At 32.7% G+C, this 15,190-nt stretch overlaps 1 protein-coding gene across 1 annotated transcript; it reads right to left on the reverse strand.

The window, feature by feature from the left end:
* Positions 1-801: 801 nt before the first annotated feature.
* On the reverse strand, positions 802-12,855 carry LOC145165400 (ABC transporter C family member 12-like). The gene is made up of 25 exons (XM_079084137.1): positions 12,502-12,855; positions 12,036-12,415; positions 11,470-11,648; positions 11,213-11,252; positions 10,669-10,825; positions 10,089-10,284; positions 9,893-9,917; positions 9,756-9,812; positions 9,535-9,600; positions 9,346-9,420; positions 8,627-8,734; positions 8,418-8,552; positions 8,179-8,285; positions 8,006-8,099; positions 7,742-7,909; positions 7,257-7,622; positions 7,058-7,156; positions 6,807-6,959; positions 5,940-6,307; positions 5,679-5,859; positions 5,106-5,429; positions 3,597-4,353; positions 2,944-3,065; positions 1,646-1,891; positions 802-1,266 (listed from the first exon to the last, which is right to left on the reverse strand). Exons 2-25 carry the CDS (start codon positions 12,366-12,368, stop codon positions 1,123-1,125), a joined length of 4,500 nt encoding a protein of 1,499 aa, XP_078940263.1. The 5' UTR covers positions 12,369-12,415; positions 12,502-12,855; the 3' UTR covers positions 802-1,122.
* Between the last annotated feature and the right edge of the window lie 2,335 nt (positions 12,856-15,190).

Consider the following 15,190-nt stretch of genomic DNA (forward strand, 5'->3'; position numbering starts at 1 on the left):
GTGTTGGTTCTTGGAGGCGTTGATCACCGGGAAATCGATTTCTGTAGAGGGTTAAACCGGTCCATGGACTTTGGGTTATCGAAAACGACTAGCGGATATTTTTTTGGGTATAAGGACAAAGATAATTTAAACATCGTATTTGTAATACCACCTACAGAGACATCATTTATTTAGTTTATATATTTATTAGTTGTTTGTTGATTTTAATTGTATTTTATATTTGATAAAACCAAAAGGTATGCATCTTATAAGCAAAACTTAAACATTTTATAAAAGCAAAACTTATATATTATATAAAACCAAAACTTACGTTAAAAAAAAACCATATGTTACACATTAAAAAAAATTGATTTTAAAATTATTTTTACGAAAACATATAAACATATGCTGATTAAAAATATGTCATTTTCATGCATTATTATTAACGATATTTTTTAAATATAACTAGTTTTATGTACTTATAGTTGTGACTAATATATTATGTTTCGTTATTATTTGTCTTTTTTATTTTAGATAAGGTAAAAAATAAAATAAAACTTGATAAATTACCATACTAATTAACATGAATATTACTACTATAGTCACTGAGGTATATTACATAACATTAAAAAAAATGTTAATTAAGCGTATAATATTAATGTTATAACGTTATTTTTTAATCATATAATACACATTAAAAGCAACTAAATATATTTATATATTCTGATATATTATGTTAATAAATAATAATGTTAAAATTTAAAAATTAAAAACAATAATAAAAAATCAATTTGAAAATTTCTAAATAGTAATAAAATAATATTGAAAAGATAAACAATGATTATTTTATGTAATGATTTGAGGTTTAAAAAGATAGGAAAAACAAAACCCAACATAATTCATAGTATACTAGATTAAGGTGTATATCAAAACACCCTTTCAACATATATACCCTACAAATAAATGTGTCTTAATGGTAGAATGAATTGAAGGTCCTTGTTAGTTGACTTTTACCAACATAACTAGAGCCGTGTTTTCTTCTTCTCCTGCTGCACCAAAATATTGTTTCCACCATGAGTTTCAATCTGATATCCTTCCAGACCAATTTCAATTTGTGGTATGGGTATGGGTCATTGTCAGCAATCAGTTGTGAACTTGTTTATTTCCTTCTCTGCCTAGTACAATGTCCTGTAGATACTGAGCATTTGCAGCCCCTGTACTTTGAACCATCTTCAAGAACGCCCCTTCATGTGATATTAATCTTTCTGGAGTATCATATTCCACAATCTGGAAAAACAAATTCATGTTTAACAAACAGCTTTGATATAAAAAGTAAAAAACTGCTTTGCTTCACTTTTGTTACATGGGATTAAACTAGGCTTGAAAACCATTCTAAGGATGAATTTTGTACAAGGAAGGGAGTGAGAGGTCTCCAACTTCCGTTCCTCCTAGTCCAATGCATGTCAGTCAAACGCAGTACAAGGCATGGACTAGGAGTGGGACTTATGTCTGACAAAAATTGCAATATATATATATATATATATATATATATATATATATATATATGAAAAAGACAAAAATGGCCTCCTCATCCTTATCATTGGAAATAGCCCTAGAAAGCTTATTTATTTAGTCCTAAAGGATAAACATATTCATTCCAACATACTTGACCATTCTGGAGCACGAGAATCCGAGCGCAGTCAATGATGGTATTGAGGCGATGAGCGATAATGAGCATTGTGCATGATTTGAATTCTTTGCGTATTGTTTTCTGTATAAGATGATCAGTTCTGACATCAACTGCTGCAGTTGCTTCGTCCAGAACAAGAATCTTTGATTTCCTTAGCAACGCCCGACCAAGACTCAGTAGTTGTCTTTGTCCAACACTAAAGTTCTCCCCTCCCTCCGACACCTTCATTACAACCAAACCAACCCATCCATCATTCATCAACCAATACCTTATTAAAAATATATATATATATATCATTCATAATCGCCTCACCACACCCCACCATTTAATTTTTAATTTTTTATACACCCGAAAATCAAGGAACCAAGGCTTTCACCATTAATTCCTAACTTTCCCTTCATTTATTTTTGGACTAACCACAACAAATACAAACCTACTTTCATTAAGTTATGCTGCTATTATTATACCACCCAACCCAACCCAACATTCACTTGTTTCTATTCCAGCATACTACTTTCAATTCTTTTCTTATTAAGGCAATGTGTTTTGATATATATACACCCAATTATAGGGCATAGCATTGTACTTCCAATTTTTCTCTTATTAAGATATTATACTTTGAAAAGTCTGTCCAATTATAGCAGTGAGAATTGTTTTGCATTTAGATGACAGACAGACAGACAATGTTATGATTGGGTAGAGTTTTCAATGTATAATGTTGTAATAGGAGAAATGAAATTGCATTTACCCTTTATATTTTTCCTACCATTTCCCCATGTATCCCGTCATTTTCTCAAATACTTTATCAGGAATTCAGGAGGACATTTAATGGAGAAAAATTAAATAAGGTCCAAGTTTTTTCAAATATTCTCAAATACTTCAAATAAAAATCCAATTAATTCCATAGTCGATGACTTTAAAGTACATCTTAGTATATTTTAAAAATCTATCCACTTAAAGCATTGTAATGTCAGATTTTTTTTTCTTATCAAGGCATTTTGAAAAATTTTCAATGTGTACAAAATAGTAATAGGAAGAAATGAAAGTAGGATGTTATAGAAAAACCAATGGTGACATGTTGCTATTTCTTGCATTTAACCCTTTATTTTCTCCTTGCATTTCCCCAAGTGTGCTGATTTTCTAAAATACCTTGTAAAACATCATTCATCAAGACAACCGGATGACACTTAATGGGGGGGAAAAAGAAAAAACCGGAAGCATTTTCAAATATGTTGCACTAAACAAAAATTCAAATAAAATATATGAAGTCATACCTCGGCATCCAAACCCAATGCATTTCTAGAAATCGCATTCTTCAAATAGGATCGTTCAAGAGCCTCCCAAAGATCCGCATCACTATGTTCATTAAACGGATCAAGATTAAAACGCACAGTACCTAGAAAATAAGAAAGTCATTAGAATATCTTAATAATTTATAACAATCTTTAAACAAAAAAAAGAAAAAAAAATCCTGCATCAATTATCAATTATCTTAATAATTGCATCAGAATATCTGGCAATAATTTATTTCAAATTAAAAAAATGAAACCTACAAACAAAAGAAAGAGAAAATGCCACCAATCAGTCCCATGGCCAATATGAAAAGGTATAGCAAATGTCCCTAGGCAGGAAATAATCCAAATAGAGGCAAACTCAATGATAAACATGCTTATGTTATCAATACATAAAGTAAGTGAAATAAATAGTTACCTATCACTTTTATGGGGGAAAATGACAAAAAGTTGTTGTATTTTATACATATTTCCACTATTACATTTACATTAGGCCCAAAAATACAAACACTGTTTGTAAAAAAGTATTGGAGGATAAGGATAAGGATAAGGTGAAGGAGGGGAAAAAAATCCACTCTCCCATGGAGATGAGATGAGTGAGTCCCATGCAAATGCAAGCAAGCCGATAATCATACCTGAAAAAAGAACAGGTGATTGTGGTATAATCCCAAGAACTTTACGCAAATCCTTCAATCCAAAACTGGAAATGTCATAATTATCAATAAGGATTCTTCCTTTTTCTAATTCAACCATCCGAAACAATGCATTGATGATTGTAGATTTTCCGGCACCCGTCCTTCCAACAATCCCAACCTTCTCGGACGGTGATACAGCGAAGGAGACGCCATGCAAGACGGGAGGAAGACCATGTCTATACCGAAATCCCACATTTTCAAACTCAACTAAACCCGATGACGGCCATCCGGGCGGCGGGCGGTTGTTTTCAATTATTTCCGGAGCCTCAGACGGCAAGTCGATATACGTGCCCACACGCTCAACCGCATTGAAACTATTTTCCGCCCTACTTGCTTGTCTTAGAACATTACTCATAAGATTTGTGATATTTAAGGAATAACTTAGGAGCAAACCGATTGTGGATGCGAAAGCTACTTGGTCATGTGTTCTTCCCGATTGCATCACTGCAAATGTGGCCGTGAACCAAATCATTATGCCGCCTAATGTTTCTAGTCTTATGGTGAGCCAACGGTTGGAACTAAAGTTTATGAGGGTGAATCTAATGTTGTTGTCCATTGATTTCCCATTAATTCTTGCCATACGATCATATGCTTTGTAAGCACGGATACTTGATAAACCGTTTAATGCTTCGCCAAATTGTGCGTACACAGGAGATCTTGTAATGGAGTCCAACCGCTTCACTTCCCTTGAGGTGCTCTGCACCAAAAACTTTTCATCTTAGCATGCATACCTCATAAATAAAATAGCAACCTACTTTACTAGCCAATAATAATGTACTTCATTTGTCACCCATACTATTTAGCTATGTACTCACGTTTATTTAATTGAAACATACTTACATTTTCTCACCGATAATAAATAGCATATGTACAACATAATAGCAACATATTTAAATTTACTTTACACAAATAGCAACATATACGTGCATTTCTTTACCAATTAATAGCACCAATATGTAACAAAACCTACTACGTTCATATTGGTAGTAAATGTAAGTCCGTTGAATAGTAAAGTACATTGCTATTATAATTAAGATAATATAAGGATGTTGCTAAGCTATTATGTGCAAGTTGCAGGAAATAGCAGTGTACTTTACCCTTTTTACCACACTTTATTTTCCACCCATAATAGCTGACTTTGCGATTACTTACATTTTTTAATGATAACAGCAGTATGTAAACCATAGTAGCAACAAACTTGCATTTTCTTTAGACATAATAACAACGTACTTACAATTCCTTACTTGTTATAGCAACATACTTACATTTCGTTACCGGTAACAGCAAGCATAGAGTACTATGCCCATAGGTTTGGTAAAACATATATATATATATATATATATATATATATATATATATATATATATATAAGTACGTTGCTATTATCATTAAAAAAATGTAAGTATGTTTCTATAATGGGTACTCCACATTAAGATCTAAATTACTAACCTGATAGTAGAGGTAGGCAGTGTAAAACAGAAGAAGAAGAGGCATTATGGCCCACAAAGATATAGTGCTGACAATGCCGATAAGCACAAAAGTGGAAAGTAATTGCCAAACTTGATTCAGAAATGTATTGGCAAGATTAGCAACATTACGATCTATATCACCGATATCATTTGCAAAGCGATTGATCACCCGACCAAGGGGATTTGTTTGGAAAAAGGCTGTGGGAGCTCGAAGGACCGAATACACCAATGTATCATGAAGTTTTTTAGCAGCGTGGAGACTTGATGAAATTAACCAGAAAGAATTTGCAAATGTCACCAATACCTGCATAAAAAGGGTAGGGTGGTTAAAGGTAACCAACTATCCAAAATGTTCGCTTGATATGTTAGAAATCCCTTAACTTAGGTTTTCATTTCCAAATATATGAAAATATGACTGGTAATACGATTTGACGTAATAATAACAGCAACATACAGAACTTTAAGAAAAAAACAAAAAACAATATTTTGACGGGTTGAGGAGGGAATTTTAACAATAAAAAAGATTTGAGGTTAGTATGTAGAGTGTAGGTACCTGTCCGATGGACAAGAGGGCATAGATGAGAATGTAAAAAGCGGGGGCCCGAGCTGTTGTAGTGCTTTGCTCTGTCCAGTAACTTAACCATGTGCTACTTGAAATTCGAAGGACTTCGGTTGAAATATAGCATGCTAATAATATAATGACAACCCACAGGCCTCCTAAAGCATCCTTGTACCTGTATGTAATGTAATAACCACAGGCACAGCCCTAAGCTTCCAAAGAAATAACAATTTATCAACAGCCCCTAAAGTTTACCTTGCTAAAACCTTCCAGCTAACAATGCCGGTTTGCCTATCTTCTTGCTTGATAAGAAGAGATTTATGATTCTTTTTTGATGATGTAAGTGTAATGGTTGTTGGATCATTTATTGAGTCATGATCAGAATATGGTTTTGAGGATGTATCGGTTGTGCATTCAGTGGTTCCATCCATTCCACCCACCTTCTCCATTAATTTCCGAAATAGCAACCCACTTTCTGAAAGCTCTTGAAAAGTTCCTTCCTCTTTGACCATACCTTCTGAGACCAACAGAATTGTATCCACCTGAGGAAGAAAATGAAGCTGGTTTGTAACAAGCACCCTTGTTTTCCCTTGCAACTCTTCCTTGATGCACCTTTCAAACACCTGGAGGACATGACATGTATGCTGTTTCCAGTCAGTATCTTATTTACGTGATTATCATAAAAAGACTAAGCTAAGCTTATGTACTTCATCTGATAACCTATATTATATATGTACCCCGACCTAGTTTCTTATTTACTTCATCATGTAACAGACAAAGTTCTTTCCCCATTAAATCCTAGATTTTTTCCTTCAATTGTGCTTACTTATTTTCTCCTATAGCCGGGAAACAAAGAAGCAGGCCTTATGCCTATGCCTATGCCTATACATGAGTGTTTCCTTTTTCGACTTAATAGAGAAAGTCGGACCCCTGGGAATCCTAACTTTTTACAAATTTTTCTTCATATATAATATGTGAACATTCCTTGAATGCTTTTTTAATATCATTTTATCCAAATAGTGAAATCATTAATTAAAGAAAAGGTATATTTTCATAATTAGTATACTCTGCAATCATTATTATTATTATAAGAAAATCGAAAAGAAGGTACCATAAATTTACCTCTCGACCAACATGAGTATCTAGAGCACTCAATGGGTCATCAAATATGTAGACATCTGAGTTTGAGTACACTGCTCTAGCCATTGAGACTCTTTGTTTTTGTCCACCACTAATATTCACTCCTCTTTCACCTATCTCCGTGAGATCACGACCCTAAGAAAAAGAACACCAAAATTCAAGAATCAAGCTCACACAATTTAAAAAGATGCATAACTTTGATGCTCTAAATAATATGTATTGGGACACTTAACTGGCAGAATATCAAGGTCATGCGGCAATGCAGTTACTTGTACAGTCTTCCAATATCGTGAAGCTTCAAACTTTGATCCAAATAGTATGTTTTCACGTACCTACAGACAGACACGAAACAAAAAATTGTAAAGTGAAATGATGTATGTTTGTGTAGCATTGAAAAATTGGGAGTTTACTTTTAGAGAAAAAGGGCCTTACTGTAGCATTGAATATCCAAGAAATTTGAGGGACATAGGCAGCGGTTCCTCTGATGACAACACTAGTATTAGTATTAGTACTAGTATTAGTATTTTCCAAAGGAGGAAGCTCGCCAAGCATCGCTGAAATAAGGGATGTTTTTCCTTCACCTGTAGCACCTACGATTGCAACTAAACTGCCAACTGGTATATCTATGTTTATATCTGCTAATGTTGGTTTTGTGGCATTCGGGTCCCATGAAAAGTAGCCATTTTTTATGGAAATTGCAGGAAGCCCCGGTTCAAGAGGTGGATTGGGTAACAGAATTCTTTCTTCACCTAAATATAGTTCCTCTAAACGCTGTAACGATACGTATGCATTCACAGCCTACAAAACAAACAAACAACTAACTATCTCATTCGCACCCAAAAAGAGCAGATATGTATTGATTAGTGAGAGAGAGAGAGAGAGAGAGAGAGAGAGAGAGAGAGAAAGAGAGAGAGAACCTGAGTTATTAAATTAGGAAGCGTGTTTAAAGGAGTTCGAAGCACTGTAAATAAGGAAAGTGATGTGAAAGCCCTTGAAGGTGTCAACTCTCCACCAAGCAAAGTGAAGACACCAAATGAAATCACCGCCACAAGAACCGGAAGGCTGTTGAGTATAAAATTGTTGCACTGCAATGGCAATTGCAAACAAAAGTAAACAATTTGGAACTTACTTTTTTTTTAACAATGTACAGTAATAAAAATTTAAGAAAAATGTTTGCTGACCGCTCCCAGAAATTGTGATTTCCATAACCATAGAAGCTCATCTTTCCTGATAGTTTCAACTTTTGTTTGGAAACTTTGCTCCCATGCATAACATCTGAAATATCCATTTTACCAAAAGTCTGTGAGGTTCCTTCGCAAAATAAATATAAATACTAATATAATATAATACATACTTTACAGTCTCTATTGCCGCCATTATTTCACTCATTAGCCCAACTCTTTTGTCAGTGTACTGTAAGCCTTCCTTGGATAATTTCCGCATTTTGCTCACAATCATCGTCTGTTATCAGATCAGCATCAGCCATCACAAATAAGTACAAAAAACAGTATGTATAAAACTTTTATGTTTTAAAGAAACCCTGTTTTTTTTTAATACAAGGATTTCAAACTTGATATTTTTTTTTTAAATTACCTGTACAGGGAACATGAGAATCAGAAGCAGACAAGCCACAAGTGAAGCAACCCCTAATTGTTGGTAAAGAAGAATCATGGAAAGAACAATTCTGAATGGAGCTGACCATAACCCATGAAGTTGATTGCATACTTGCTGTAAATAGTAATAAGTTGATATTTTTTTGTTTTTGGTAACATCAAGAAACAAATACATACACACATACACACCTGGAGTGCATTGGCATCTGTGGTTATCATATTTGTAATTTTCCCAGATGGGAAATCCTTTCGTGCTTCATGGGTCAGCCTTAAGGATTTTCGAAACACAGCAGCCACCTGTAACAATATACACAGTACACTAATCAGTTTCTGGCGAATATTGTATATCATTTACACCCACGACTACAAGGAATCATCCAGCACACATTAATTATAATATATGGTCCTAAAATAAAGAAACAACACACAACTTCAAGGTAAAAATCCTTCCTTTATACATGTCTGGAACATATCAATATTATTATATCATATGCAAGAATAATGTATAGTTTTAAATCTAAAAATGGAAATTTAAACATAATAAAATATCATCAAAACCCAAATAAAATTATAATTCTATCTACTTTTAGAAAAACATGAAATGCTTGGAAAAAGGCATTATAGATTACATAGATACAAATGATAAATATTACAATTTTTCATTCCATGACAGAATGAGAAAACATACCCCCTCCCATGGACAAGGAATGAAAATTAACAAATTGGAAGGATTCATGTTCCTTCAAGAATGGTTGATTCCATTTCATGAGAATGAGACAAAACAAACAGCTTATGTCATTCCAATAAAACACACGGAACCACTCATTCCCATCCTGACTGCATAATACCAAACACTACCTAATAATAACATGTAAAGATAATATTAAATATTAAAATAAACAACTTACCAAAATTGACCTTATACGGAACCCGGTCCTTGCAACATTCTGAAAGTATTGAGCTTCACAGAGAACTCCTAATGACTGGATATAATAGTTGACTATTTGTTAGCACTACCTTTTTTTTTCTATATACTTTTTCTCGCAAAATGTGAAGTTATAAATAAGCATATCAAAGACAAACAAATTACTACATACCACACCAACAAAAATTGAGAAGGCATAGATGTAGCCTATCCATGAAGGATCACCTCGTTGCAAAGACTGCAATGCAAAAAGATGGATCATATCAATATGGTCACCCTTAACATTTAACAAGAACATAAAGTTTCAGTTGTAAATGGTTGTTTTGTAAACTGATATGATGATTGTTTATTTTACCTAATATTTATACGAAAAATAAACAAAATGGGACTTGCCTGTAGAAGATAGTTTAATATAACTGGTCCTACAAATTGGGAAAGATCGTTGCCAACCTACAAATGAAATGATGTGGATCTTGACTGAGTTAGTTGAATGTAGCAAGTGAAGTAATTCAAAAGTTGAGGGTCATTACTTTGAAAAGGCCACCAAACCAGAACCTGCAGAGGACAACCAACAGCCAATAGTTAAATAAAAACCAGGTTTGGTGGAACTGATGTCAATGGGAGAAACAGAGTTTGCAAATTTTGTCCCAAGCAAAAAGGCTTCACTCTCGTCTGTGCAAAAGACATGAAAAGCATAGCATTGAAAATAGAAGTAAAAATAGTCACCTTCCTCCAACACAGTTATTCAGACAGCGTAAGAGAAACGGTTTTGACTTGTGAGATTCATCAGCCCAATATTTTTGGAACTTCCTACTCAGTGTCTCTGTCTGGTCCCACGTATCTAATGTCCAAACATCTTTTTCTGTTATAGGCTTTCGGTAGCCCTGCTCCATAAGGGGAGTCATCCATCCAAAATATATTCCTGCCAAAACCCACCGTATTATATCACTAAACACTTTAACAAATAATAAATATATGCTGTTATTTACTTAATGGATTTAATTTGGTCAACATTATCGACTAATTAGTAGTTAGTTAACTATTTATTCAATTAGGTAGTAGCTATCTTTATTTAAAATTAGGATATCTGTTAGTATCTTTTATTTTAGGATGGGATTATCTCAGAACACTTCTATATTTCTTTTTTTTTTTATGAATAAAAAAATATCGAGTTTTGGAGACCTACTTGCTTCTCAAATTACGAATTAAATGCACTAGAGTGTTTCCTTTTTACAAATTTTTCCTTCCGTTTTCACAAGTGTCCTGTCATTTCCTCAATTTATCCAAAAAATAAACAGAGTCTTACTTGAAAATATGTTGGCATGCCTTTCAGGGCAAATATGTTCTCCTCCATGAAGCACTTCATACTTGATGTCATCATGAGGGTCTGTTTGAAGTGGTATATGACCCATGTAGGCATCCAAATTTGGTATGTAAGAAAGAAGAAATACTCCAAATAAACCCTGCATCACATAAAGAATCAATAAATTCAGCATTAATGATCACAATTTTAAATCTTATTTAAATGGGTTTCCTAGTTCCTTTGTTGTTTTGGAGTCGCCATTTACTTCTACTATAAGGTAGTGTTTGATGGGATCGGAGAAGAAATGTAATGAAAAAAAATTGTTTCTTGTGTCTGATATGATGAAATAGACCATTATTAATATTGGTGAGGGAATGTGATTCCATAGCAAGGGGGTGTTTTTATAACCCATTTTTATTTGTAGTTCTTAATGACACAAATCTTTTTTGTTTTAATTCCATATGATCATAATTAAATTAAAATTTTATTTTCTGAAAATAACTAGAATATATATATATTTTTTTTTTCTACAATACAAAAAACAAACCTGGCAGAGCAATGAACTGATGTACGCATAAAGTACAGAGCTGCATAACAAAATACAACTGTGAGTATGCATTCCAAATATCCCAATCATCATTTAACTGAGAGGGGTGCCATTGTTATAATAATAGCTGCACTATACTTTCTAATAAACCCTTTTTTATTTTTTTCATATTAACTATATGAAAAAAGGAAATATTATATCAGATTTAGAATTGAAAATGCAAGTAGTTTAAACAAAGGAAATAGCATGATACTGACCTTGGGTATAAATCTTTTACTGAAAGAATGAGACTAAGTTTCACAGTATCCCCAACCAAGACATAAAGTACACCAAAGCGGACATACCACCGGAACTCTCTAATATACACTTTAGTTTCCAAAAGAGCCATAATCACCAAACAGCTCCAAACAAGGGTCTCAAGGAATAGCGAAACTGCCTGCATAAACATTAATAAAATCTCTTTCATCTTTTTGTTTTTATCAAGTCAACTCATATGCTAACAATGTTGGGTGTTGTTTCTTTTTATTTATAGGACTTAACCAGGGCAGTTTATTTTTCCTTCCATTCCCCAAGTGTGTTTTTAAAACGCTGTTCATCCATACAGCACTTTACAGCTGGGAAGGGTCTGACCGAATTTCTAACTTTTTTATAACAACAAGCCACCCAAGGTTGAAGCCTGTGAGATTCAGAGTTTTGGAGTCTTTAATTCCCAAATTTTCTAACTAATTGAGGTGTTTAAAGATTTTGGTGAAAAACTATAAATTAAATAATTTTTTTTGCTCTGATGTTGAGTGTCACGACAAGATTGAAAGGAAATATATACCTCAAATGGAGCAAGGCTACTTTGTGCATCAAATTCAAACATCGAAACATCCAAAAGTAACCTGTATAAGGACTCTGAAGCACAATAACCTGCTAAAATGGCCAACATATAGTTATAGTACTTTGAGCGTAAGCAAAACCTCTGGACCCTAAAGTCTCTCCTGATCAACCATAATCTGTATAAGCACAACCCCATCAAAACCACATTCGATATACAACCCACAAACGATTCAATGCCACACGGTGTATAAGCACCAAGAGCACTAGCGGTTGTCTTTGCCCAAATGCCATTTTCCTCCGGCCGGCAAAACCAAACCAGTGGCTCAAAACCCATTCTCACACAACAGAAAAGGATTGTGCTACTAACTGACAGAGTCCCACCTGAAACGACGATATACCAATTATCAGTTTGGTACTTCAATTACTTGCAAGTTACAAACCCTAGAGGACAAAATTAGGTCACTTACAGAGCAACTAGTGAAATTACGTGATCGTTTGCATGGGAACAAAAGTGCCGCGGGAGTGATCTTACTTCCACAGTCGAAGTCCACCTTATAGACAGATCTTGGCCCCATTTGAAATTGAAAGGTGGCCCCAATTGTGGAAGGGATATGAAAATTTGGTTAATCGTGTGATCGTCACTGCTTACGAACAATCTGAAAGAGGGCATGATCGAGAATCGTTAGTACGACAAATAGATTGGGCCGACAATTTTGGCTGGTGGTGAAGGAAATTTGGCTATATCAGTCTCTCTAAGCAATTGATAAAAGGAAAGGGCGGGTAGAAAGATTCTGTTAGCATTATATCTTGTGATCAGCGACTTTTGTCATCTGCTGAGAAGTCAAAATCCCTTTTCCCCCTTTCCCCTTTTTTCGTGGAAGTCATTATATATATACAAAGTTACATAAATGGTCCTTATGGTTGACTAAATAGATCGATTTTAGTTCTTATGGTGGTATTTTTGCATAGGTAGTCTTTGTTTCAAAATCTTGCAAAAACAATGTTTTACTAACGGTCTTAATTTTTTCAGTTAACTTCCATATGAAATGACATATTTGTCTTTCATGCCATAGGGACCATTTATGTAATTTGTTCTTGCCACAAAGACCACTTATGTAATTTAGATTTTTTTTTTTACGTTTTGTTTGAATACATTTTGTAATGTTTTTTTACATTTTTTTCGCTTACATTTTTTATTTTTTGTTGTTGAGGTTTTGTTCGAATAAATTCTTCTATTTATTTATTTATTTGACGTTTTGCTCAAGTACATTTATTAATGTTTTTATGATGTTTTGTTTGAATACATTTTTCTAATGTTTTTTTATATTTTGTTTATTTATATTTGTTAAAGATTTCATGGGCATTGTAATCATAATTCTTAACTTAATTCACTTACAATTATTTTTTTTTCCTTTTTGTTCTTTTAATATAGATAAGGTTACATAGTTATTATTTGTTAATTCAAATATTTATATAACACATATAAGGTTGTATATTTAGTACTATTGTAAATCTTTTTATAAATATCTTTTGCAAAAAAACTTTATAATGGTTTGTTAAAAATAGAAAATAACTCGGAAACATTACAATTAAGTCCAATGTGAAATGACTTGATCGTTCTTGACAAGGCTATGAAGCGGTCTTAAGTTATAGCATATGTGTACAATCAGAATATCTAGGCTAGTCAGAATCCAAAACGGATGCCAAGTTATACATAGATTAATCAGAATCTGTATAACTCTAAAAGGAATAAAATGTCTAAAAACAAAAACTAACTTACAAACATTATAGTTAGGTTCAATTTGAAATGACTTGGTCGTTGTGGGTAAAAAATATTTTTTATAAAACTAAGAATTATACAATCTTATATGTGTGATATATTTAAATATTTAAATTAAAAAATAATAATTATATAACATTAATATTATAGAGGAACAAAAAAGAAAAAGGAAAACAAGATTGTAAGTGAATTAAATCACGAATTATGATTACAGCGACCATGAAATTTTTAATAAATATAAACAAACAAAACATTAAAAATGTATTCGAAGAAAATGTCAAAGAAAAACATTAATAAATGTATTCAAACAAAACATCAAAAAAAAAAAAGTAGAAAAATATATTTGATTAATTCATAAAAAAAAAAAACATTAAAACAGTATTTGAACAAAACCTCAAAAAATTAGGAAATTTTTTTTAGAACAAAACGTCAAAAATGGAATGATAAAACATTTAAAATGTAAGCGAAAAAATATAAAAAAAAGAACATTAAACAATGTATTTATACAAAACGTTAAAAAGTCTAAATTAAAAAAATAATAATAATAATACAATAACAAATAATAGACAAAATTACATAAATGGTCCCTGTAGCAGGAACAAATTGCATAAACTGTCCATATGGCAAGAAGGGTAAATATGTCATTTCACATGGGACTTAACTGAAAAAGTTAACATCGTTAGCCGAAAGGACCGTTTTTGTAAGATTTTGAAACCACAGGGACCATCTATGCAAAAGAATCATCATAAGGACTAGAGTTGGTCAATTTTATCAACCACAATGACTATTTATGTAATTTTGTCTTATATATACTGCACGAATCTCGTGGAGGAAAGAGTAATTATATGGTTAAAATATATTAATATTTACGAGTTGTCTATGTTTTTTTGGCATTTTCCATGTTATCACTAACTTTTATAAACATATCTTTGTCAATAAAAATAAGAGAATAACAATGATACAATATGTTATGTAATGTGTCGGATCATAAATGACGACAAATGTGGTATATTAATATCACAATAAAGATTATAAAATTAGTATCTTTTATAAAGAACAAATACAAAAAAAAAGTTACTTTGTAATGAAATAAAATAAATTACATTGTAAGGCCAAAAGTTGTTAAATACTTCGTTTGTTTATGTAACACTCCAAAAATCAAAGAAATTTAAAATTTTCAAAATCAATCATTCACTAACACTGTTTACAAAAAGAGTCATTGTTCCAAAAGCATTATTTCAAAATCAGAGTTTTCCCAAGACCCGGTGACATAAAACCGGAAGATGTGAACGATCACGTCTTTGCTTTCCCACGATGCTCAGAAGTACCTGAAACGATGAACTAAAAACTGTAAGCCAAAGCCTAGTGATTTCCCC

This window comes from Lactuca virosa, chromosome 1 (genome assembly GCF_052849685.1).
Source record: "Lactuca virosa cultivar CGN04683 chromosome 1, Lactuca_virosa_CGN04683_v6, whole genome shotgun sequence".
NCBI lineage: Eukaryota > Viridiplantae > Streptophyta > Magnoliopsida > Asterales > Asteraceae > Lactuca > Lactuca virosa.

Coding starts and splice junctions, on each gene's coding strand:
- LOC145165400 (XM_079084137.1), bottom strand. CDS start 12,368: ATGGGTTTTGAGCCACTGGTTTGGTTTTGCCGGCCGGAGGAAAATGGC. Junction 9,813..9,892: donor GGTTTGGTGGCCTTTTCAAA/GTAATGACCCTC, acceptor TTTCATTTGTAG/GTTGGCAACGATCTTTCCCA. Junction 8,100..8,178: donor GCGGCAATAGAGACTGTAAA/GTATGTATTATA, acceptor TGGATATTTCAG/ATGTTATGCATGGGAGCAAA.